Source organism: Thamnophis elegans, chromosome 17, assembly GCF_009769535.1.
Source record: "Thamnophis elegans isolate rThaEle1 chromosome 17, rThaEle1.pri, whole genome shotgun sequence".
Lineage (NCBI taxonomy): Eukaryota > Metazoa > Chordata > Lepidosauria > Squamata > Colubridae > Thamnophis > Thamnophis elegans.
The window spans coordinates 8,458,202-8,484,133 of NC_045557.1; the positions used below are offsets into that span (position 1 = coordinate 8,458,202).

At 44.0% G+C, this 25,932-nt stretch overlaps 1 protein-coding gene across 2 annotated transcripts; it reads left to right on the top strand.

The window, feature by feature from the left end:
- Window positions 1–1,987: 1,987 nt before the first annotated feature.
- On the top strand, window positions 1,988–24,593 carry DPP3 (dipeptidyl peptidase 3). Of its 2 annotated transcripts, none has more exons than XM_032234148.1 (19): window positions 1,988–2,034; window positions 2,887–2,945; window positions 4,092–4,370; window positions 6,328–6,417; window positions 7,902–8,039; window positions 8,168–8,242; window positions 9,059–9,149; window positions 10,015–10,142; window positions 10,844–10,974; window positions 12,446–12,504; window positions 12,788–12,982; window positions 14,878–14,990; window positions 15,241–15,333; window positions 16,696–16,758; window positions 17,688–17,812; window positions 19,416–19,536; window positions 21,181–21,360; window positions 23,227–23,389; window positions 24,283–24,593. In XM_032234148.1, the coding sequence occupies exons 3-19, from the start codon at window positions 4,101–4,103 to the stop codon at window positions 24,426–24,428; spliced, it is 2,181 nt and encodes a 726-aa protein (XP_032090039.1). In that variant the 5' UTR covers window positions 1,988–2,034; window positions 2,887–2,945; window positions 4,092–4,100; the 3' UTR covers window positions 24,429–24,593. The 2 variants fall into 2 exon arrangements, with proteins under 2 accessions (XP_032090039.1, XP_032090040.1); XM_032234149.1 differs by lacking the exon at window positions 1,988–2,034 and adding an exon at window positions 2,041–2,225.
- Window positions 24,594–25,932: the final 1,339 nt, after the last annotated feature.

Consider the following 25,932-nt stretch of genomic DNA (forward strand, 5'->3'; position numbering starts at 1 on the left):
CGCCTATCGTAAAGCAAGCTGACTAGGGAATTCTGGGAGTTGAAGTCCTCCCACCTTAAAACATGCTGGTTGATGAAGTCTGTAAATAGAAATCCATTCATCTTAAAGCTGCCAAGGTTGATAAACTCTGTTCTAATCTATTTCTCCACCAAAAAAAAGGACATTAGAAAGAAATTTGCATATGTGGGGCCATGTTTTTCGTAACACTTCTTTGTGTTCCCGTAACATGCTTTTCCTGTTTTACGCTTCCAAATTAACCAGGTTTTTTTTAAAGCTGGTAAAACCGTTAAAATTATAACCTCAGCAAAGGAAGCTGTGCCTGTCCAACATAGGATATTACACACCCCAAAAGACTGGCGATTGAAACTAATGTGTGAACGCTTTGGTAAGGTTCCTTGGCTATTCTCCCCCAAGACTTCCTACATTATGAACCTCCACAGCAAAGAACCAGGGAAAATGCAACATGGATGTCGCCTGGGATTTAATGCAAAGAGCATCACCATCATCTCAAAGGGTGAAGATGGGATAGAATCAAGATCACGTGAAGTACTAGTACTGCTTTATAAAGCCTTATTTAAGACGACACTTGGAATATTGCATGCAGTTTTGGTCAGGTATTAGAAAAAAGATGTAGACACTGAAAAGAGGGAGAGAGGGGAAACAAAAGAGTGATAGATGGATGGGATGGGATGGAAAGGAAAGAAAGGAAGGGAGGGAGGAAGAAATAAAAAAGGATGCAAGAAAGAAGGAACAGGAGACAACGGGAGGGAAGGAGGAAGAAAAATAAGGAAAGAAAGAAGTAAAGAAAGAAGGAGGAAAGAAGGAAGGAGAAAGTGAGAGGGAGGAATAGCAATAGCAATTAGACTTATATACCACTTCATAGGGCTTTCAGCCCTCTCTAAGCGGTTTACAGAGTCAGCATATTGCCTCCACAGTCTGGGTCCTCATTTCACCCACCTCGGAAGGATGGAAGGCTGAGTCAACCCTGAGCCGGTGAGATTTGAACCGCTGAACTCCAGATAACAGTCAGCTGAAGTGGCCTGCAGTACTGCACCCTAACCACTGCGCCACCTCGGCTCTATAGGAAAGAAGGAAGGAGGGAAGAAAAGAAAAAGAAAGGCAGAAAGGATTAAGGAAAGAAGGAACAGGAGAGAATGGGAGGGAAGGAGGATGAAAAAGAAGGAAATAAAGAATGAAGGAAAGAAAGGGAAGGAGGAAGGATCGAAGGAGAGAATAAGGGAGGAAATAAGGAAGGAGCAAAAGAAAGAAAAAGAAAGGATATGAGAGAATGGGAGGGAGGGGGGAAAGAAAAAAAGAAAGAAGGAGGAAGGAATGAAGGAAAGAACGGGAGGGAAGGAGGAAGAAAAAAGAGAAAGAAGGAGAGGGGAAAGAAGGAAGGAAAGAATGGGAGGGTGGAAGGAAGGAAAAGAGGGAAAGAAAGAGGGAAGGAGAAAATGAGAGGGAGGGAGGAAAGAAGGATGAAAAAAGAGGGAAAAGAAAAAGAAAGGATGAAGGAAGGAACAGGAGAGAATGGGAGGGAAGGAGGAAGAAAAAGAAGGAAAGCAAGAAAGGGAAAGAGGAAGGATTGAAGAAGAGAATGAGAGGGAGGGAGGAAAGAAGGAAGAAGGGAGCAAAAGAAAAAGAAAGGATATAAGGAGAAAGGATTCAAAGGAGAGAATGGGAGGAAGGGAGGAAAGAGGGAGGAAACGAGAAAAAAAGACACAAGGAGGAAGGAATGAAGGAGAGAATCGGATGGAAGGAAGAAGAAAAAAGGAAAGAAGGAAGGAATGGAGGACGGAGAGAGAGAGAAAACAAGATAAAAAGAATCAGATAAAAAAAAGCAAGCAAGCAAGAATCGAGCCAAAAATGAAAAAAGAGAAAGGCGGGGCCTTTGGTCTCCCAGCAACGCAGCTATCAGCCTCTCATTGGCTGGATATGCCCGGGGGGGTGGGGCGTGTCCGCCCGACCGCCCCGCCGAATGGACAAACCGAGAAGGGGGCGTGGCAGGAAGTTGGAAGGCGAGCTCTGCTGCAGGTGAGGAGGAAACCGAGCGGAGCGGGAGGTCACGTGGACACGGGTGCAAGGGAGGCTCGTGGGAACGGCAGCACGCGTGTACACCCATCCGGGTCTGACCTCAGCCTGCATCGGGGGGCATCCTCGAAGCCGCTGGGAGATTTCAGGAGGGCGGTCGCCTGGAACCCCTCTGGCTCCAGTTTTTAAAAAAAGCAAGTTTCTGGTCCTCATGGTTTTCAAAGGCAGGTGGGATTTAACCGCAGAGAAAGCTGGTTGCCTCTGAATCTTGCGGAGCACAATTTAGGATGGGCAAGGGTTTTTTTTTCCCAGCCGTGCTTGAAAGGCAATTTCCTTGCTTGGCTGGAGGGGTGGTGGTGGACTAGATGACCTACAAGGTCCCTTCTGTTAATCTGTTAATGATTCCTTTCCCAACCCCTAATCAGGAAATGGCTGGCTGGAAGGGAAGGGAAGGAAAGGACTTTGTCCCAAAGATGCTTTTTTTATTTTCCAAGCTGACTTTCTGTTTTTTTTTCCTTTTCTTTGAAGGCATTTTGCTTCTCCCCCAAAGAAGCTTCTTCGGCTCTGACTCCAAGTCCCCACCATGCAAGTCAGAGCTGCAGAAGGTTCCTGGGTGAGAAGCAAAACATCTTCCAAGAAAAAGCAAGGAAGTCCAGTTGCCTCTTGGGGGGAAAAAAAAGGACCTTTGGGACAACCATAGGTGTCACATGGGTGACGGAGAATCACAGGGAGGATTTTGAGTAACTGTTATACAAAGCAGGGCTCGACCAGGCCCCTGTAAAGCCATGAAAACTGCCCCTCTTCAGGAAAAAGTTGGAATATTAAAACATGGGGTTTTTCCCCCTTCCTTTTCAGGTTTGAAGCAACAGATTTTATATCTGGCAGTTGCTGCTTGAATTCAGGAAGAATCTGAGGTATTAGGAATGTGTTTGGAAGCCCTTCCTTCCTTCCTTCCTTCCCTAGCTTTCCTTTTATTGCTCCCTTCCTATCTTTCCTTCCTTCCTTCCTTCCTTCCTTCCTTCCTTCCTTTTTAGTTTTCCTTATTGTTCTCTTCCTATTTCTCCTTCCTTCCTTCCTTCCTTCCCTAGCTTTCCTTTTATTGCTCCCTTCCTATTCTTCCTTCCTTCCTTTTTAGTTTTCCTTATTGCTCTCTTCCTATTTCTCCTTCCTTCCTTCCTGCCTTCCTTCCTTCCTTCCCTAGCTTTCCTTTTATTGCTCCCTTCCTATTCTTCCTTCCTTCCTTCCCTAGCTTTCCTTTTATTGCTCCCTTCCTATTCTTCCTTCCTTCCTTCCTTCCCTAGCTCTCCTTTTATTGCTCCCTTCCTATTCTTCCTTCCTTTTTAGTTTTCCTTATTGCTCTCTTCCTATTTCTCCTTCCTTCCTTCCCTAGCTTTCCTTTTATTGCTCCCTTCCTATTCTTCCTTCCTTTTTAGTTTTCCTTATTGCTCTCTTCCTATTTCTCCTTCCTTCCTTCCTTCCTTCCTTCCCTAGCTTTCCTTTTATTGCTCCCTTCCTATTCTTCCTTCCTTCCTTCCTTCCTTCCCTAGCTCTCCTTTTATTGCTCCCTTCCTATTCTTCCTTCCTATTCTTCCTTCCTTCCTTCCTTCCTTCCTTCCTTTTTAGTTTTCCTTATTGCCCTCTTCCTATTTCTCCTTCCTCCCTTCCCCGTCCTTTATTTATAGATTTGTATCCTGACTTTTATTTTATTAATAAATAACTCCAGGCGGTGAACATATCCAAGGCATTTTCCTCTTCCTATTTTTCCACTCACAACAACCCTGTGAGGTGGAATGGATTGGAGGGAGGGACTGGCCTAAGATCACCCAGCTGGTTTTCAATGCCTAAACCAGGACTAGAACTCACCATCTCCTGGGGATTGGCTCAGTCACCCATCCGGTTTTCATGCCTAAAGGGAGACTAGAACTCACCATCTCCCAGTTCCAACCTGGCGCCTTAACCACTAGACCAAACTGTCTCTCTTTTATCTTTATAATAAAGATTTTTTTTATATAACAAAGTACATACCATGAGTATCAAATATCAGTTTCTCCCTTGTCCAGGTTGGCATCATGGTGGACTCCCATTATGTTTTACCCAACGACATTGGGATCGCGACGTTGGATTGTGCCGAAGCTTTTGAGCTGTTGTCCGCGGAAGAGAAACTTTACGCTCACTACTTGTCACGCGCTTGCTGGTATGGGGGACTGGTGGTCCTGTTACAAACGTCCCCGGAATCTCCCACCATTTACGTCCTCCTCTCCCGCATCTTCCGAACTCAGGACCCGAATCAGTTACAAGAGGTGGCCCGTTCGCTCGGCGTCACGGATGAAGAATATCAGGTAATCGATCAATTGGAATGGAGCCGGGTGGGGCCTTGGAGGTCCTCTAGTCCAACCCCCTGCTCAAGCAGGAGACCCTGTACCATCTCAGACAAGTGACTGTCCAATCTCTTCTTAAAAGCCTCCAGTGACGGAGACCCACAACTTCTGGCGGCAAGCCGTTCCACTGGTTAATTGTTCTCACTCTTAATCAAGTCAGTCAATCGGGATAGACCTGGAAGGGGCCTTGGAGGTCCTCTAGTCCAACCCCCTGCTCAAGCAGGAGACCCTATACCATTTCAGACAAGTGACTGTCCAATCTCTTCTTAAAAACCTTCAGTGATGGAGCATCAACAGCTTCTGGAGGCAAGCAGTTCCACTGGTTAATTGTCCTCATTATCAGGAAATTTCTCCTTATTTTCTAGGTTGCTTCTCTCCTTGATTAGTTTCCATCGTTGTTTCTTATCTTGCCTTCTGGTGCTTTGGAGAATAATTTGACCCCTTCCTCTTTGTGGCAGCTCCTCAAATACTGAAATACTGCGGCCATGTCATCTTTTTCTTTAGATTAGCCAAGCCCAAATCCTGCAACCATCCTTCATAGGTTTTTGTCTCCAGACCATTAATCATCTTCATTGCTCTTCTTTGCACTTTTTCCCCCAAGCCTCAACTTCTTTTTTGTAATGCGGTGACCAAACCTGGATGCCGTATTCCAGGTGTGGCCTTACTACGTTTTAATAAAACGCTACTAATGCCACATTCTGATTCTGTTCGTGCAACCGAGGATCGTATTTGCTTTTTTTGGTGGCGGCTGCGCACAGTTGACTCATATTTAAGTGATTGTTCAACTAGGATTCCAAAATCCCTCTCACAATTACTGTTTTTGAGAGAGTCTTTGCCTTAGCTGTACTTGTTCTTTTGGTTTTTCTTGCCTAAATCGAAAATCTTCTTTTTCTCCACGTTAAATTTCATTTGATTGGATAGAGCCCGTTGTTCAAGTCTTGTCAAGATCCTCTTGGATCCTGAATTTGTCTTCTGAGGCGTTGGTTATTCCTGCCAGCTTAGTTGTCATCTGGAAATTTGATGAATTTCCCTTCCATCCCCTCATCTAAATCATTTATGAAGAGATACTGAAGAGCGCTGGACACAATTTTGTGGTGAAGTACTGAGGAGATTGTTGTTCTTTCTTTTCCTGCTGTCTGTTGACCACACTTGTTATGGCCTGGTAGCAGATTCGGGCAGTGAGGAGGTTGTGAGGAACATGGGCCAGTCCTGGAGTCTGGGGAAGGCTCTGAGGAGGACTCTGTATTTTAGTCCTTGGAGCTCAGCAAGGCCTACCACCATGGCAGCCATTCTGATGAGCAAGAGGGCTCTGGTTGTGGCCCGCCAGTGGCAGATTCGGACAGTGAGGAGGGTTGGGGAGGAACCTGGGCCAGTCCTGGAATCTGGGGAAGGCTCTGATGAGGGCTCTGTGTTGGAGGCAGAGAGGGTGCCAGGGCCGTCTGACAGTTATCAGCTGCCTTCCGAGTCAGACATCAGTGAAGCAGAAGAACAGCTGGAGCCTCTTCCCAGTGTGCGCATGTGCAGAATTGCCAGAGGAAGGGAACAGCTAAAGAACAGGAAGTAAGGCCACAGGTAGATGGTGAATGGCCCCTCCCATGGGCAATAAAAGAAGAGCGCAAGGGGAGTGGAGTTTGCAGGAGGCAATTCGTTCATTCCTGCATTCTTGCAGCGTCTGAAAGATCTCGGCCTGGCCACTCTCGAAGCCTGATAAAGGTCGGTAATTGTGAGCCATCTTGAAAGACTGTGGGAGAGGAAAGACTTTGCGGGAGAGGAATTCACTGTAAATTAAATAAAAGGGGTTTATCGGGACGAGGACCCGTGCTGCTGGGAAAGCCTAGGTCAGAACAGCACTTTTGTAAAAGATTAAACTCTGGTTTTGTAAAAATGAAGGCAAATAAAATGGAATTCTCCCTCGCAGGCAGTTCTGGTTTACACAGCGGCCATTTACGCCAATATGGGCAACTACAAGTCCTTCGGTGACACCAAATTTGTCCCTAGCCTTCCCAAGGTAAGCGCCAAACGGAAGTCTATTGGGTGGGATCAGCTTTTTAACTTCTGCCCTTCAGCCAATTGGAAAGCTCCTTGGTCCTCATTGGGGAAGGAGTTGGTGGAGGGGGCGGAGTCTTGACAGTGGCTCCACCCCCTCTTGGGCCTTGAACATTTTTACATTGATGTTTATTGTCATTTTTTTCCCCCTCAGGTCCATTTCTTTATTTTCATTTTTATTTTGTTACCCTCCCCTGTTTTTTTCTGTTTACTTTGATTTCTTGATATATATATATTATTTTGATATTTTTCCTCACTTTCAGTTTAGCTTTCTTCTAGTTTTCACTTTATTTTCATTTTTATTTCCTTTAATTATTCCTTTCCTCGTCTTTATTTTTATTTTATTTCAGGTTTTCCCTCATGAATTTTGTGTTATTTTCTTCTTGCTTTGTTTTCTTTTAGTTTTCATTTTTATTCTCTTTCATAGTTCCTTTCCTCATCTTTATTGGTATTTTATTTCTTTTTTTTTTCATTGTTGGTTTGAATTTTTGTTGTCATTTTGGTTTTCTTTTAGTTTTCGTTTTATTTTCCTTTTTATTTCTTTTCCTTATTCCTTTCCTCATCTTTATTTCTATTTCATTTCATTTTATCCCATTGTTGGTTTGAGTTCCTTTGTTTTTGTTTTGCTCTAGTTTCAATTTTATTTTATTTTTCTTTTGTTTTTAACTTCCTTTTTCACCCTGTTCATATTTATTTTGATTCTTTTCATTTGGATTTTTAGCAATAATATTTTTATTATTTTTATAATACTTTATTATTTTATACTATTTTATTATTTTTAATAATAGTTTATTATTTGTAATAATATTTTATGATTTTTATTGTTGTTGTTGTTGTTATTTTTAGCACTGCACACCAGAACAACTAGACACAAGAACAGTTATATCCCTGAATGCCATCACTCTTGCTAAACAACTAATCCCCACAACACTGTCAAATTATCTACTAAGACTGTATTACTATTATTCTTCTCTTCCTTCCTAGTACCTCTCTCTTCCCACTTATGACTATAGCCATGTTGTTTCTATCTTTAAAATTTATATTGTTTTACTTGTTTCCTAGTATAATTTGATTGCTTATTAGTAACCTATGACTATCTCTAAGTGTGGTATCTTTTTACTCTACTCAATACATATGAATGTATTTTATTCTCCTTATGTACACTGAAAGCATCAGCACTAAAGACAAATTCCTTATGTGTCCAATCACAAATAGCCAATAAAGAATTGAATTCTATTCTATTCTATTCTATTGCAATAGCAATAGCCCTTAGACTTATATACCACTTCACAGTGCTTTACAGCCCTCTCTAAGTGGTTTACAGAGTCAGCCTCTTACCCCCTCAACAATCTGGGTCCTCATTGTACCACCTCGGAAGGACAGAAGGCTGAGTCGACCTTGACTGTTATCTTTTTACTTTATCTTTTGTTCCTTTTGTTTTTCTAGGAAAAACTGAAGAAACTGGTGTGGGCGAGCCAGGCATTTTTGCAAAACCCGGAAGAGATGGAAGCTTTGTGGGAGAGCTGTGAGAAGCTAATGTACTCCCTGGAGCCTCTTCAGAGGCATTTAGGGCTCCGTGGGGAGGTATTGTTCTTGGGCCCATCTCAGCCCCATTTCTAGGGGTGGGGTGGGGGAGGGATTGGCCATTTGGGGCTCCGACATCCACGCTTAGAACTATCATGGTACCTGTCCCCTTTCTTCCTTGTCTTTAGGGGGTTTCCACCTACTTCTCTGCAAATTGTTCCATGGAAGATGCGAAGCTGGCTCAGAAATTCCTGGATTCTCAGGTACTGTAGGAGTTCTAGGCTGCATCAACAGAGGGATGGAATCAAGATCCCGTAAAGTGTTAATACCACTTTATAAGGCCACACTTGGAATACGGCATCCAGTTTTGGTCTCCATGATGTAAAAACAGATGTTGAGAGTCTAGAAAGAGTGCAGAGAAGAGCAACCAAGAGGATTAGGTGACTAGAGGCTAAAACATAGGAAGAACGGTTGCAGGAACTGGGTATGTCTAGTTTAATGAAAAGAAGGACCAGGGGAGACATGATAGCAGTCTTCCAATATCTCAGGCATCGCTACAAAAAAGAGGGAGTCAATCTATTCTCCAAAGCACCTGAAGGCAGGACAAGAAGCAATGGGTGGAAACTAATCAAGGAGAGAAGCAACTTAGAACTAAGGAGGAATTTCCTGACAGTGAGAACAATTAATCAATGGAACAACTTGCCACCAGAAGTTGTAAAATGCTCCAACACTGGGAATTTTTAAGGAGAGTTTGGACAACCATTTGTTTGATAGGATACCCTGCCTAAGCAGGAGGTTGGACTAGAAGACCTCCAAGGTCCCTTCCAACTTTTGTTATTCTATTCTGTTTTCTGAAAGTCTGGAAACCTTAGGCATGAAAGCCATTTGGGTGACTTTGGGCCAATCCCTTTCTCTCTCTCTCTCTCTCAGTCCAACCCACCTCACAGGCTGGTTGTTGTGGGCAAAATAGGAGGAGGAAGAGGTATTAGGTGTTCACTCCATGGAGTTATTTATAAATAGAATAGTGCTGGGTTAAAAATGAATACGTTTTTCCCAATGCTTTATTCTTTCCTCTGTAGAACATCAGCGCTTACAACACCCGGCTTTTTAAAACAGAAACTGGAGGAAAAACCAGCTACGAAGTCCGTCTGGCTTCAGTCCTTCTGGATGGTAATGGCTGGAGCGTCCCTCCGCCCCTCCTTCTCCCTCTTGTTTAATGGTGACCCCCTAAACAAAGAATATATATATATATATATATATATATATATATATATATATATATATATGTTTTATTTGTGCTGATAATAAATAAAGGGAGACTAGTATAGATCTATTTCAAGCTATTTAGCTGTCATCAGCTAGCCATACCCTTACTGGGATTCGAACCTGGGCTGTATTACATATTAGGCAGATGTGTTAACCACTAAGCCACAGGCTCTCCTCCTTTATCAGCTGAGCCAGGGAAATAGGTATGTAATTAGTGTCACAACCCCCGGTATGCCCAAATATGGGAGGAAGCTCACTGCTTCCATTCTCTGTCTATCGGCTCGTCACAAGAGACCATCCAGACAGAAACCCAATATTTTTACTGTTGTTGTTGAAGCAATGAGTTTCCTCCCATATTTGGGCATACCAGGGGTTGTGACACACACACACACACACACACACACACACACACATATATATATATATATATCGGAGTGAAAAATTTGTTAACTGAGTTTTGCCTCATTTTATGACTTTTCTTGCTAAGTGAATCGTTGCAGTTGTTTGTTAAGTGAACCTGGCCTCATTAACTTTGCTGATCAGAAGATTGCAAAAGAGACACTGCCACTGTCATAAATGCGAGTCAGTTGCCAAACGTCAGAACCGTGATCGTGCTGCAATAGAGGTCATAAGTGTGAAAAAAAAGTCACTTTTTTTCCTGTGAGGTTGTAACTTTCAGTGGTCGCCAAATGAACCGTCGCAAGCCGAGGATGACTTGCATCGGCCAACGCCGCTTTTAAAATGCTGAATCCTGCCTCTCTTTTTTCAGAGCCCCAACTTGATGAGATGAAGGTCAAAACGAAGCAATTCCAGTTTGAGGGTTGCACGTTTACTGTCACGCGGGGTGATTACAGCCCGATTCTGCAGAGGGTTGTGGAGAATTTGCAGAAAGCGCAGGTAAGGGACGAGCGGAATGGGTTTTCTGATGATCTGGGTTAGCAGCTCTCTCAAGATCTCAATCTTGTAAGCTTGTGTGTCCTTCTGCAAACCCACCAGGTCTCCAAAGAGTCCCCCAGCTAGTATGCTTTAAAAGGGATGAACTTCAACTCCCAGAATCCCCCAGCCAGTATGCTTTAAGATGGGTGGGCCTCAACTCCCAGAATTCCCTGGCCAGCATCAATTCTGATTAGAGCATTCTGGGAGTTGAAGTCCACATATCTTAAAATGTTTAAGGTTGGGATGGGTGGACTTCAACTCCCAGAACCCCCCAGCTAGTATGCTTTAAGATGGGTGGACTTCAACTCCCCAAATTCCCCAGCCAGCATGTTTTAAAAGAGATGGACTTCAACTCCCAGAGTCCCCCAGTCAGCATGCTTTAAAAGGGATGAACTTCAACTCCCAGAATTCCCTAGTCTGCATGCTTTAAGATGGGTTGACTTCAACTCCCAGAATTCCCCAGCCAGCATGCTTTAAAAGGGATGAACTTCAACTCCCAGAATTCCCCAGCCAGCTTGCTTTAAGATGGGTGGACTTCAACTCCCAGAATTCCCTAGACAGCATCAATTCTGACTTGAGCATTCTGGGAGTTGAAGTCCACCCATCTTAAAAGGTCTAACTTAGAGAAGCAGTTCCCAGCAGCCTCTCTGTTTCTTCACCAGCAACATACCGCCAGGCCCGTTCAGACGGAGATGTTGAAGCACTACGCAACCAGCTTCAGGCAAGGCTCCATCCCAGCCCACAAAGAGGGGTCTCGCTGCTGGATTCGCGACAAAAGTCCCATCGTGGAAAGGTGAGCTTTGAACTTAGGTGACCTTGGAAAGAAATCGATGTCCTTCCTTGGGATGAGACGGGATGATTGCTTAATTCTCAAAATTTCATGTCAAAGTTGCGACAGCACTGAAAAAAGTGACTTATGACCATTTTTCACACTTGCATCATCCCTATGGTCACATGATCAATATTCAGATGCTTGGTAACTGGTTCATACTTATGACGGATGCAGCATCCCAGGGTCATGTGATCCCCTCTTGTGACGATAAAGTCCATGGGAACCCATATTCACTTAACTGTGTTACTAACTTAACAAATGTAATGATTCACTTGACTGCAGCAAGAAATGTTGTAAAATGGGACAAACTCACTTAACAAATGTTTCACCCTACCAACATAAACCTTGGACACAATGGGGGTCATAACTTGAGGACTACCTGTAATAGGATAGACGGCCATTATCAGACCTGAAAATAAGATGAAAAAAAATTAAATTAAAATTGAACTTAAGAAATGGAATGAAGTTAAAAATAAATGAAATTCAATCAAAAATGCATGCAAAATTAAATTAAAACACACAAAAAATGCCATGAAAAAACAATCAAAGTGAAATGAATTTTAAAAAATGGAATGAAATTAAAAAGCAAAATTCAGTAAAAAGGCAAAGCGAAATGAAAAAAAGGTAATGAACTAAAAATTGAAATTGGGAAGTGAAATTCAATCAAAATGCCATCAAAATGAAATGAAAAGGAAATAAAAATTGAAATAAAAAAAGAAATAAATAAAATGAAACAAAATTTAAACAAAATGAAAAAATAAATAAAATGAAAAAAAAATTAAATGAAACTATGGGAATAAAATAAAATAAAATAGTCTTGCATATATATGTCTGTTGCAGAGGTGGGTTCCTACCAGTTCGCACCTATTCGGTAGAACCGGTTCGTCAAATCTACCGAACCGGTTAGAAGAGGTTCCACCAGTGGACCCGGAAAGCAGGCCACACCTACAGAAGAGGTTTCAAAATTTTTTGAAACCCACCACTGCTAAAGGGTTAGGGCTGCAAGGATCTTGTAACTTGACAGCTTTAAGACTTGCATGCTTCAATGCCAGAGTTCCTGAGCCAATGTGACTGGAGGAGGAATTCTGGGAGTTGAAGTCCACAAGTTTTAAAGCTGTCAAGTTTGAACACCCCTGGGTTTGTTTTTTTTTCCTAAAGGGTTAAGGCTGCAAGGATCTTGTAACTTGACAGCTTTAAGACTTGCATGCTTCTGAATTTCTGAATAGCTTCTGAGTTTCTGAATAGCTACTTGGACCGACCTAAGTACTAATTCATAATTTCATATCCGGTCACATGGGCGGCAAGCCACTCCCATCCGGTCACATGGGCGGCAAACCACTCCCACAGAGGAGGCCACACCCACAGAGTAGGTTCCAACAATTTTTGAAACCCACCACTGGTCTGTTGATACTTGTCCCATTTGCCTCCACAGCTACATTGGTTTTATCGAGAGCTACCGAGACCCATACGGATCCCGGGGAGAGTTTGAAGGTACTTTCCTTTTGAGATGTGGGAATCTTTGAATCCAGCACTTTATGTGGACTCGAAGATTGGAGACAGTCAAGGAACCAGTTTGCCCTGTCCTCATAGAAAACCCCTTTGAGTGAGGAAGAAACGTGGCTTGTGCCCAGAGCTATGCTTCCGTTTCCCACACATCAGCCGACCCTCGATTCTCCCCGCTCAAGTGACACGAATACGAATCCAGCCCAGAGAATTTGCAAGATGCGAGAAGCTCCTCTGGTCTTTTGTTCCTCTGACGTCTTGTCTTTTTCAGGTTTTGTGGCTGTGGTGAACAAAGCGATGAGCGCCAAGTTCGCACAGCTGGTGTCCCAGGCCGAACACCTCCTGGAAGAGCTGCCTTGGCCCCGCGCCTTTGAGAAGGACCACTTCCTGAAGCCGGACTTCACTTCCCTCGATGTGCTGACTTTTGCAGGAAGTGGGATTCCTGCCGGCATCAATATCCCAAATTGTAAGGCTGTGCTGATATTTGGATTTTTCATTAGAGCAGTGTTTCTCTTATTCTTTACATTTTTTTTATTTTTAATTGCATGTTGTTGTTAGTTGCGAAGTCGTGTCCGACCCATCGCAACACTATGGACCACGTTCCTCCAGGCCTTCCTGTCCTCTCCCATCCTCTGGAGTCCATCGAAGCTCAGGCTGACTGCTTCAGTGACTCCATCCAGCCCCCTCCTTCTCTGTCGTCCTCTTCTTCTTCTTTTGCCCTCCATCCTTCCCAGCATGAGGCGCTCTCTCTCTCTTCTCTTCTTCCTTCTCATTAAGTGGAACAAAGTCTTTGAGTTTCCCCTTCAGGATCCGGCCTTCTAAAGAGCCGTCAGGGTTGATCTCCTCTAGGACTGACCGGTTGGATGGCCTTGCAGTCCAAGGGACTCAATGCAGGAGTCTTCTCCAGCCCCAGAGTTCAAAGGCCTCCATTCTTTGGCGCTCAGCCTTCCTTGTGGTCCCAACTTTCACAGCCATCCGTTGCAACTGGGGAAACCGTAGCCTTGACTATATGCACCTTTATTGTCAGGGTGATGTCGCTGCTTTTTAGGATGCTGTCTAGAGTTGCCATAGCTTTCCTCCCCAGGTTTTATTGTATTGTATAAAATATAAGAACCAAAAGAATATAGGAAATTAAGGGCAGAACAGGGAACAGGAAAAGAGGCTTGTGAGATACAAGGGGGGGGGAGAGAAAAGAAAAGGGGCCATTGACTTCCAACTCCTTCAAGCACAGTACAAGATAAAACATTCTATAAAGGTATTTTGGAGGGAGGCAGCTAAACGCAATATTGAAGTTTAAAGCTTGCATGGCAAAATCGAAGAATAAGATGCATTAGAAAGTTTTGATTTAAAAGGAAGAAGTGTTTGTGTTTTTAAAAAGTTTAGTACTTTGAGGAAAATGGGCGGTGGAAAAGAAAAAAGGAAGGAAGGAAGGAAGGAAGGAAGGAAGGAAGGAAGGAAGGAAGGAAGGAAGGAAGGAAGGAAGGAAGGAAAAAAAGGTCCCCCCTCTTCAGTAAGGCCAAAAAAAATTGAAATAATACAATACATTTTGTAAATAAAAATGGGGGACAGTTCACAAAGATGACTAGGTGCAAATAGAAATGTATTTTCATAGCGAGAAAGCAGGAATGGTTAAATTGAATATTTCATTTAAAGAAGAAAATATGTTCTTATTTGGTTATCATTTCTGGAATTTGTGCTTGTGAAGAAGAAAAAAAAAGAACTTTGATTTTGGTTTTGTTGATTAGAAAGATTTAGTGTTATAGAAATGGCTAGTCATCTATATATATAAAAGCCAAATACCACTCACTCATCACGAAATCTTCAGAACTGTAAAGCCTACAAACTTGAAATTTGGCACCTATGTTCCTCTTGGCTTCTTGGTGCTCACTAAGAAAGGGTTTTTCGAAATGGCTATCAGATCATTAGCATTTCTTATACAGTAATTAATATGCTCTGATACTAAGTAGTTCCACTCCCCCTCCCCACCTGAAAAGAATTCTGTTCCAACTGCCAGTTGCCTTATATTAACACGCTCTGATGCTAAGGAGTTAGACATTCTACTCCCCCTCCCCACCTGAAAAGAACTCTGTTCCAACTGCCAATTGCCTCACATTCCGTTACCTCAGTTCAAAGTGGCAGATGTTCCACTCCTTCGCTCAGGAGCGGTCTGAGGCTCCTTACAGTACTAAACGTCAAGTCCCACTCCCAGAATTCTCCAGCCATTGTGCTTTAATATCTGGACTTGGGGCAGAAAAAAAAATATGACCCCTTTCTCTGCTCTCATCCAGCCCGGCTTCTATTGGCCCCGGGGATGATGGGAACTGTAGTCCACCTCTTCTTCCTTCTCCTCCTCCTCCACAGATGACGACATCCGCCAGACAGAAGGATTCAAGAACGTCTCACTGGGGAACGTGCTGGCGGTTGCTTACGCCACCCAAAAGGAGAAACTGACTTTCCTGGCAGAAGAGGACAAAGTATGGCTTCTGTGTGTTTGTGTGTGTGTGTGTGTGTGTTTGTGTGTGTGTGTGTGTCTCGGAGGACATGATGGAGGAAAGCGGGACCTGGTGGGAGGGGGGAAAACTTGAATGACAAGTCATTTAAAGAAAAGCCGTAGGGCGTAACAAAAACCAGTCCTTTCGATCTGGAGAGGAATGGCAGAGTTGGAAGGGATCTTGAAGGTCTTCTAGTCCAACCTACTACTAACGTCAACGGTGTCTTTTGCAGGATCTCTACATCCAGTGGAAAGGACCTTCTTTCGAAGTCCAAGTTGGCCTCCACGAACTTCTTGGTCATGGCAGCGGGAAGCTGTTTGTGCAGGTAAGACCTATCCAGACTGCAAAGCTACAATGGAATAGAACAGAAGGAAAGAAGAATAGAATAGAATAGAATAGAAGGAAAGAAGAATAGAATAGAATAAGAGGAAAGAAGAATGGAATAGAATAGAATAGAATAGAATAGAATAAGAGGAAAGAAGAATAGAATAGAATAATGGGAAAGAAGAATGGAATAGAATAAGGGGAAAGAAGAATAGAATAAAAGGAAAGAAGAATAGAATAAGGGGAAAGAAGAATAGAATAGAATAAGAGGAAAGAATAGAATAGAATAAGAGGAAAGAAGAATAGAATAGAATAAGGGGAAAGAAGAATAGAATAAGAGGAAAGAAGAATAAAATAAGGAAAAGAAGAATAGAATAGAATAATGGGAAAGAAGAATGGAATAGAATAGAATAAGAGGAAAGAAGAATAGAATAGAATAGAATAAGAGGAAAGAAGCATAGAATAGAATAAGAGGAAAGAAGAATAGAATAGAATAGAATAAGAGGAAAGAAGAATAGAATAGAATAAGAGGAAAGAAGAATAGAATAGATTAAGGAGAAAGAAGAATAGAATAAGAGGAAAGAAGAATAGAATAGAATAAGAGGAAAGAAGCATAGAATAGAATAAGAGGAAAGAAGAATAGAATAGAATAAGGAGAAAGAAGAATAGAATAGATTAAGGAGAAAGAAGAATAGAATAAGAGGAAAGAAGAATAGAATAAGGAGAAAGAAGAATAGAATAAGGAGAAAGAAGAATAGAATAAGAGGAAGGAAGAATAGAATAGAATAAGGGGAAAGAAGAATAGAATAGAGCTGGAAGGGACCTTGGAGGTCTTCTAGTCCAGCCTCCTGCTCAAGCAAGAGAACCTATACCATCTCAAGACAAATGACTGTCCAATCTTTTCTTTAAAACCTCCAGTGATGGAGCACCTACAACTTCTGGTGGCAAGCAGTTCCACTGATTAATTGTCCTCACTGTTAGGAAGTTTCTCCTTAATTCCATGTTGCTTCTCTCCTTGATTAGTCTCCATCCATTGTTTCTTGTCCTGCTTTCTGGTGCTTTGGAGAATAGGTTGATCCCCTCTTCTTTGGGGCAGCCACTCCAATACTGGAATACTGCAATCATGTCACTCCTAATTCTTTTCTTTAGACTAGCCAGACCCAAAACCTGCTGCCATTTGCTTTTCTAGTATTTTTAGCTTCATGGCTGGATATCTTCCAGGTGTTTAGATGCCACATCTGTAAATCTCTGCGGGTCCTCCATTTCCCAGTTATTTTTTTCTGCGACAATATTGCTTCGACATTAATTTTGCACGGGACTTGGGATTTCAACAGCTTTTTTCCCTCCCTCTCTTCCTACGTAGGACGATTCGGGGGCTTTCAACTTTGACAAGTCTGCCGTGATCAACCCGGAGACGGGAGAATTGGTGAGGATGGACAGAGGGGTTTAGGTGGATATCATATCTGTCCTGGCTAGTTCGCAAAAGGCGATTGCGTGACTGGGACAATAAGTACGAATCAGCTGTGGCCTGCCAGCGGCCAGCAGAGCTGGCAGCAGATTCAGACAGTGAGGAGGGTTGGGGAGGAACCTGGGCCAGTCCTGGAATCTGGGGAAGGCTCTGAGGAGGGCTCTGTGTCGGAGGCAGAGAGGGGGCCAGGGCCGTCTGACAGTTATCAGCTGCCTTCAGAGTCAGACATCAGTGGGGCAGACGAACAGCTGGAGCCTGTTTCCAGTGTGCGCATGCGCAGAGTTGCCAGATAAAGGGAACAGCTAAGGAACAAGAGGAGACTTGGGAGTAAGGCTATACGTGGACGGTGAATGGCCCCTCCCAGAGGAAATAAAAGAGGAGCAAAAGGGGAGTGGAGTTTGCAGGAGACCATTAATTCGCTTGATTGGTTCGTGACTCTCTGAGACTCCTGGCCAAGTTTTGCAGATCTGGGCCTGGCAGCTCTCCAAGCCAGATAAGGTCTGTGACCGTAAATCCTCCCTTGAAAGACTTTGCTAGAGATGAAGGAGCAGAATTCACAGTCAATTAACAAAAGGTTTTTTTTGTTGGGACCAGGAGTTGGCTTCAGGTTCTTGGGAAGCCTCGGTCAGAACATTAGTTGCCAAGCGTCCAAATTTTGATCCCATAACCAGGGAGATGTTGCAACAGCCATCAGTGTGAAAAAAATGGTCCTCAGTCGCTTGTTTCAGCTCCATCGTAACTTGGAACGGTCACTAAATGAACCGCAAGCCCAGGGCTACCTGTATTGGTTTTGGCTTAGGAAGAACCAAGTTTGGGGGCGACAGTGACTTAGAATAACAGATGAACCTTCCATCATGATGTTCTCTGCTCACCCCAACCCCGTCCAGATTCGGAGTTGGTACCAAGGGGGCGAGACTTGGGACAGCAAATTCTCCAGCGTGGCCTCGAGTTACGAAGAGTGCCGGGCAGAATGCGTGGGTCTCTACCTCTGCTTGAACAAGGATGTTCTCCGGTGAGCCGTGACGGGCTTGGGGGAGGAGGGAGAACGAGGGGGTACCTTCTTAGCTGCGGGAAATCTGAATTGCAGCCCAGAAAGAGGCAGATTGGGTAGTTTCAACCTACGACCACCGTCGAGCCCAAACCCTCTGTGGTTAAGTGACACATTAGTTGTGTGAGTTTTTGCTTCCGTTTTACGACCTTTCTTGCCACAGTTGTTAAGTGAATCACTGCAGTTCTTAAGTTAGTAACACGGCTGTTAAGTGAATCTGGATTCCCCATTGACTCTGCCGGTCAGAAGGTCGTAAAAGCGGGTCACATGACCACAGGACACTAGAATTGTCCTAAATATGTGTCAGTTGCCAAGGGTCTCCATTTTGGTCGCATGCTGCAACAGTCGTAAGTGTGAAAAATGGTCATCTGTCACTTTTTCCACTGCTCTTGTAACTCTGAAGAGTCATTAAATATACTACCCGTACCTATAATATAAGGGACACGGTGGCTCAGTGGCTAAGAAGCTAGGTTCCACCACAAAACCGCGGTAGACAAAAGCGCGGTCGACGAAAGCGCGTATGTGACGTCATCACAGCGCGACGAAAAAGATCGAAAAATGTAAAAATAAAGCGAAAACCTTACCCTAACCCCCCCAAACCTAACCCTAACCCTAACCCTAACCCTTAACCTAACCCTAAACCTAACCCTTAACCTAACGAAAAACCTAACGCTAACCCTTAACCTAACGCTAAACGTAACGCTAACGCTCTAAACCTAACCTAACCCTAACCCTAAACCTAACCCTTACCTTTATGTGAATCGGCTTGCTGTAATTAAATTTTTATTTCAATTTTTCGATCTTTTTCGTCGCGCTGTGATGACGTCACATACGCGCTTTCGTCGACTGCGCTTTTGTGGAACGCGGTTTTGACGGGTCACGAAGAAACTAAGCTTGTCAATCAGAAAGGCCGGCGGTTCGAATCCCTAGCATCATGTAACGGAGTGAGCTCCCGTGACTTGTCCCAGCTTCTGCCAGCCTAGCAGTTCGAAAGCACGTAAAAAATGCAAGTAGAAAAATAGGAACCACCTTTGATGGGAAGGTAGAAGCGTTCCATCCGCCTTCGGCATTTAGTCATGCCGGCCACATGACCCCGGAGACGTCTTCGGATAGCACTGGCTCTTTGGCTTTGAAAAGGAGATAAGCATCGCCCCTAGAGTCAGGAATGACTAGCACATACATGAGGGAGGAACTTTTACCTTTTATCCATAATATCTTCCCTAGTTGAATGTTGACTGAATATCATCCAGCAGTGTTAATTTCCCACCCTTTGTGGAAACAGGCCGAAAGAATTTTAAAACCACTGAAGTACTAAATCTTACAAATTGTTAGCCTATATAACCGTACTATAGCAATAACAAAGTAATTAGCAGGAAAAGCAATAACAATAAGCATCTTATATAAAAGTAATAAGGATTATGAATGATAGTTATGTGGAATGAAAAGAATAACTTTGGGGAAGTTTTTATTGATTTCAAAAAAATAAGATAAAATAGAAATATCTTTGCATTTATCGTATTTTTTCCTCTCTTAACTGGAGTGTTCATTTACTTTTTGGCTTTGTCAGGATCTTTGAACTGAAAGGGGAAGATGCTGAAAATGTGATCTATATTAATTGGCTAAATATGGTGCGGGCAGGACTTCTGGCTCTGGAATTCTATACCCCTGAATCTGGTAGCTGGCGCCAGGTAAGGATCTAATTTTGGAACTGTATTTCCTTGGTGTTTCATTATGCCCCATTTGCAAAAGACAGAAATATTGGCTTTATTATTACTACATGATGATGATGATAATGATAATAATGTAATGCAGTTTTCTCAACCTTTGCAGCTTGAAGATAAGTGGGCTTCAACTCCCAGAATTCCCTGGCCAGCCTAGCTGGGGAAGCCTTAATTAACCCTCGAAAACCTTCACTAATAATAGTTTCTTATTAACTTTATGTTTTCTTTATTTGTGAATATTATTTTTGCACCCAAACCGAAAGCACCAAGGTGTTTCCGGATTGAATAATATCACTCTTATATTTATTTATAAATGAGTGAAACATAATGGCACAAAGTAAGCACAAAATATATCCATGTTCCTAGGACACTTACTAAATTATTGACAATACGATAAGTTGCATTTTGGTTTATATTGGGTTTTTTTTACTTATTATATATAATTATTTCTATTGACATTTTGTTCAACGTTGGCTTTACCATTTACTGAGTTATGATTATTCTTCCTTCCCCTGCCCTTACTGGCTGGGGAGTTCTGGGAGTCAAAGTTCACCCATCTTAAAGCTTGCTGATTGGGGAATTCTGGGAGTTGAACTCCACCCATCTTAAAGCCTGCTGGCTAGGGAATTCTGGGAATTGAAGTTACCCATCTTAAAGCATGCTGGCTGGAGAATTCTGGGAGCTTATTTCCACACACACATTTACTGAGTTATAATTATTCCTCCTTCCCCTGCCTGTACTGGCTGAGGAATTCTGGGAGTGGAAGTACACCCACGTTAAAAGCATGTTGAACGGGGAATTCTGGGAATTGAAGTCCACCCATCTAAAAGTCTGCTGGCTGGGGAATCTTGGGAGTTGAAGTCCACCCATGTTAAAAGCATGCTGGGTGGGGAATTCTGGGAGTTGAACTCCACCCATCTTAAATCCTGCTGACTGGGGGATTCTGGGAGTTGAAGCCCACCCATCTTAAAGCAAGCTGGCTGGAGAATTCTGGGAGCTTATTTCCACACACACATTTACTGAGTTATAATTATTCCTCCTTCCCCTGCCTGTACTGGCTGAGGAATTCTGGGAGTGGAAGTACACCCACGTTAAAAGCATGTTGAACGGGGAATTCTGGGAATTGAAGTCCACCCATCTAAAAGTCTGCTGGCTGGGGAATCTTGGGAGTTGAAGTCCACCCATGTTAAAAGCATGCTGGGTGGGGAATTCTGGGAGTTGAACTCCACCCATCTTAAATCCTGCTGACTGGGGGATTCTGGGAGTTGAAGCCCACCCATCTTAAAGCAAGCTGGCTGGAGAATTCTGGGAGCTTATTTCCACACACACATTTACTGAGTTATAATTATTCCTCCTTCCCCTGCCTGTACTGGCTGAGGAATTCTGGGAGTTGAAGTCCACCCATGTTAAAAGCATGCTGGTTGGGGAATTCTGGGAGTTGAACTCCACCCATCTTAAACCATGCTGACTGGTGAATTCTGGGAGTTGATTGGCAACATTGAACTCCTAAAGAAAACCTGGAATTTTGCTTGGCTCTCTTGGGAATAGCACACCGATTCTACTTTCTAGACTCCTGTTTCCCCTCCTGACATCCCCTCATTTCTCCCCCAGGCCCACATGCAAGCCCGCTTTGTGATTTTAAGAGTGCTGCTGGAGGCTGGCGAGGGCCTGGTGTCCCTGCACCACACCACGGGGATGGACGGGAAACCCGACGCGGCTGTCTTGCTGGACCGCACCAAGATCACCTCTGTTGGAAAACCAGCTCTGGAAAGTTTTCTCAGGAAGCTGCAAGTAAGTGAGGGGGTGTCTTCCCTCCCTTAGCCATGGGAACTCCGCTCCGAATTGTGAAAGAAGGGAGCCAGTTTGGTCTAGAGCAGGGGGTGTCAAACTGAAGGCCCTGGGGCGCTCTACATGGGGCTGCCCCTGAAAAGTGTTCGGAGATTACAACTGGTCCAGAATGCAGCCGCGCAAGCGATGTTGGGTGTACCGAGATACACCCATATTACACCCATCTTCCGCGAGCTGCACTGGCTCCCGATCGAAAAAAAATGGGGTGGTGATAATACTAAGTAAGTGTATGGGAGGGTAAGAAAAGCAACGCAGAATGTATGTTTTAACTTTTTATATGGAAAAACAAATATGTAAAAGTGATCAAGATAAATAAGAACAATAACTATCTGAATGTAACGATCTACCCGCAGAGATCCGGACCCTCCCCACTCTCTCGGCCTTCCGAAAAGCCACTAAAACCTGGCTATTCCGGCAGGCCTGGGGCTGTTGACCTCAGGAACGAGGTCCAGCCCCACCTGGATTGAGTGTATGGTGTGTTGCTTTTAAATCTGTTTTCTCTTTCCCTATTTTTAACTTTTTATCTTTTTAGTCTTGTATTTTGTAAGCCGCCAGGAGTCCTACGGGATTGGGCGGCATATAAATTTATTAAATTACAATTAATTAAATTACAATTATACCTATATATAAGAGAATAAAAATAAAATAAAAACTTTGAAAAAAAGGTCTGGCCCACAGGGTCCTGGAAACAGCAAAGGAGCAGCAAAGGCAGCTTTGTTAGCTAAAATAAAACTCGGGAGTGGGTGGGGGGGGCTGCACCACCGCACCCCATTTTTTGCTGGTGGGAGGCTATCAAAACAAATTAAAAACACGCACCTGCCATCCCCGCCAAAGGGCTTCATGGAGGCTGCTCCCGCCGTGTTCTGACCTAGGCTTCCTGATAAAGCATAAATCACACGCTTCCTCCCCAAAACCCTCTTTTTATTTAAATGGGTATGAATTATGGTCATTTACAGCCCATAATGATTCAAAAACAGTCTGCCGAAGAGTCTGACAGTTGTCTGTCACAGTCTTTCAAGGTAATGCTGATTAAGCACCCACCTTTGTCTCCCTTGATACGCTGCCAGAGACCTCGTTGCCAATTAGTTTTTCAAGGGCAAAGAGAGCACAGAGTCAAAACGGAGCTTCTCAGAGTTTGAACCGACTAGAATGAACAAAGTTGCTTCCTTCAAGGGCTCATGTCCGTTTGCTGCTCTTTGATGCTTTACAGTGGGGCCAATCATCTCCAAGCCTCACGCCCGAGTCGGCCTTTCTGTCTTACTTGTTCTTGCCTTCTGGAAGCTCTTCACATGCGCACGCAGGGAAAAGGCTCACACTGTTCTTCCGTCTCGCTGATGTCAGGCTCCGGAGGCAGCACTTAACGACCAGATGGCCCTGGCCCTCTCTCTGCCTCTGACGCGGAACCCTTGTCCAAGCCTTCCCCAGACTCAAAGACTGGCCCATGTTCCTTCCCAACCTCCTCGCTGTCCGACTCTGCTGTCAGCTCCACAGGCCGCCGACGGACCACAACACTGCAAACCCTAGCTACTACGCCCCTTCTCTTAGTGGCGGTCGCAAAAAGAACGGCGAGCCCAGGGACGCTAGGACTGGCTAGAGTGTGCCAGAAACAGAGACGGTGTCTCCAGCCCTCTCTGGATCAGCTGATCCACGGGCCGAGGTTAAGGGGCCTCCTACACCTCAAAAATAATAAGATCTCCCTGAAAATAAGGCCAAGCGCTTATTTTGGGCGTCAAAAGAAAATAAGACCCTCTCCTATTCTCGGGGAAACACGGTAATTTTAGCAAGATTTCCCCCCCGCTTTCTTTACAGATCCTGAAATCGACTGCCGACGTGGAAGGGGGCCGAAAGCTTTACGAAGCCTATTCAGCCGTGACGGACGACAAACCGGAATGCTTCCTAAGCCTACGCAAGACGGTGCTTTTACGCAAGGAAGCACGGAAGCTCTTCGTCCAAGCCAACACCCGTCTGGAGGGTAAGGAGGCCGGGGTCTTAACCTGGTTTTTATCATTTCTCGGGGGGTCCAACGTCACCGATTTCACTCGGTATGCACAACCTGAGCTCTTCCCAGGATTTTCCAGAGATTTCCGGTGTAAAGGGATTTGGAGCTGGTCTCCGTTCAAGGAAGGGACACCGGATTGCAATTCAGCCACTTGGCTCGCATTTGCGACGGTCACAGCATCGTGTGTGTGTGTGTGTGTGTGTGTGTGTGTTGATTGCCAGTTGTGACCTTCCCAGTGGCACAGTGGTCAAGTGTGTGGTACTGCAGACTACTTCTGTTGCCTGCTGGCTGCCTGCAATTTGGCAGTTCAAATGCAACCAGGCTCAAGGTTGACTCAGCTTTCCATCCTTCCGAAGTGGGTAAAATGAGGACCCAGATTGTTGGGGGCAAGAGGCTGACTCTATAAACCGCTTAGAGAGGGCTGTAAAAGCACTATAAAGCAGTATATGTCTAAGTGCTATTGCCCTTCCTCCCTCCCTCCCTCCCTTCCCAGTGATTAGTACTGCAAGCTAACTGCACACTGCCAACAGTTCGATCCTAATGGGCCCAAGGTTAACTCAGTCTTCCCTCCTTCCGAGGTCGGTAAAATGAGGACCCAAATTAATGGGGGCAAGAGGCTGACTCTGTCAACCGCTTAGAGAGGGCTGTAAAAGCACTGTAAAGCAGTATATACGTCTAAGGGCTATTGCTATTCACATTAAACATGGTCCCCAGATACGTTTCGAGAGTCCGCAACGAAGGAGAAAGGATGATTTGAGGGGGTGGGGGGGTGGGATTATAATCTTAATCATAGAATTGGGGACAGAATAAATTTTGCAATTTTTTGCCGGCTGACTGGTTCTCTTGCTCTCCCCTTCCTTGCCCAGGCGGCAAAGTCCGACTGACTCAGTATGAATCCAGCGCCGGGGGGCTGATCCGTTCCTTCTCCGAACGCTTTTCCGAGGACGCCGACATCCTCGAGCGGGAATTGCTGGAGCTGACTCACGCCGATGCTCATTTTTGGCAAAGTTAAGGCTGCAGGGCGGGTGAGAGGGGGGTGGTGGAGGGGCCTGGGTCTTCCCTCCTCTCCCCCCTTCCCAGCGAGCCCTCCTGAGGTCTGCAGTTCTCTCTGAGTCACCTTCAGAAAGGGGAGGATTGCCGTGATAGCGATATCGCGAATAAAGCTAACTTTTCTAAAGTTTGTGGGCTTCCGTTTGATTTGCCTCTTCCACCAACTCTGTGGTGGCCACAGTCCAGGAGTTGGGAATTTGGTAGCACTGGATGGAAAGGCCTTGAAAAACCAAAGGGAAAGAACAGGATGGGGGAGGCGGAATTTTGACTCAAAGAGTTGCACACATTTTATTTTATTTATTAGTTTGTCAAACATGTACAGGATAGCAGGTATAAGTAGATTTCCAAGCAGAGGGAAGACCTGTGGGAGTTGCAAGGCCAGGTACCGGCGCCTGGAGGCTCAGTGGGCTGAGATGGTCAGCCAGTTCCAGGCCATGATGCAGTCCCACTGGAATGAGGCCCTCCGCCTCTTCGCCACCAGCGTTGCTTCCCTCCAACCTTTGCCCAAAGCCCCCCACCAGGAGGCTGAAGCAGACCCCAAGTAAGAATTTCTGCCCCCCTCCGACCCCCACAAAAAGACCCCGAAGGGGGAGACTCTCTGCAGCAACACAATCGTTCATTGCACATATCCCTCCCAGGGGCCGTAGTTTGAGGACCCCTGATTTAGTGCAATATCAAAAATGCAATTAATATTTCTGCGGACCACCAACAATTTCTCACACACCACCAGTGGTCCATGGGCCACCAGTTGGTGACCATTGCACTAATCGGCATATATTAAAATGAAATTTCTTTTCAGATTCAGATTCTGAATCTGAAAATTTTCTTTGCATACAGTTCTCAAAAGGATCACCACCTCCAATTTACACTACAAAAACATGATAAAATAAATACTAAATTACGCATATTACCCACATATGAACACAGTATAGTCTGAATGTATACATGTACATGGCGAGAAAAATGAATCTTGCAAGTTTATTTCAACTCCCAGAATCCTTGTGCGCAAGCCAACTGAATAGAACAGAATAATTAACAGAATAGATTGAATAGAGATTTAGAATAGAATAGAAAATAATAGAATAATTAACAGAATAGATTGAATAGAATAGATTTAGAATAGAATAGAAAATAATAGAATAATTAATAGAATAGATTGAATAGAATATTTAGAATAGAATAGAATAATTAATAGAATCGATTGAATAGGACAGAATATGCAATAGAATATATGGAATGTAATTAAATGGAATAGAATAGAATAATAATAAAATAGAAAGAATAGAATACTTTATTGTGAATGTACACTAATCTGCATACGTTAAAAAGAAATTACATTGCATACAGCTCTCAAAGGGTCACCACCTTCAATATTCACTACATAACCCTGGAGGAATATATAAATACAAAATATAATCCCACATATATGACAGTCTAGTAATTCTAATGTATTTATATACAAAGGG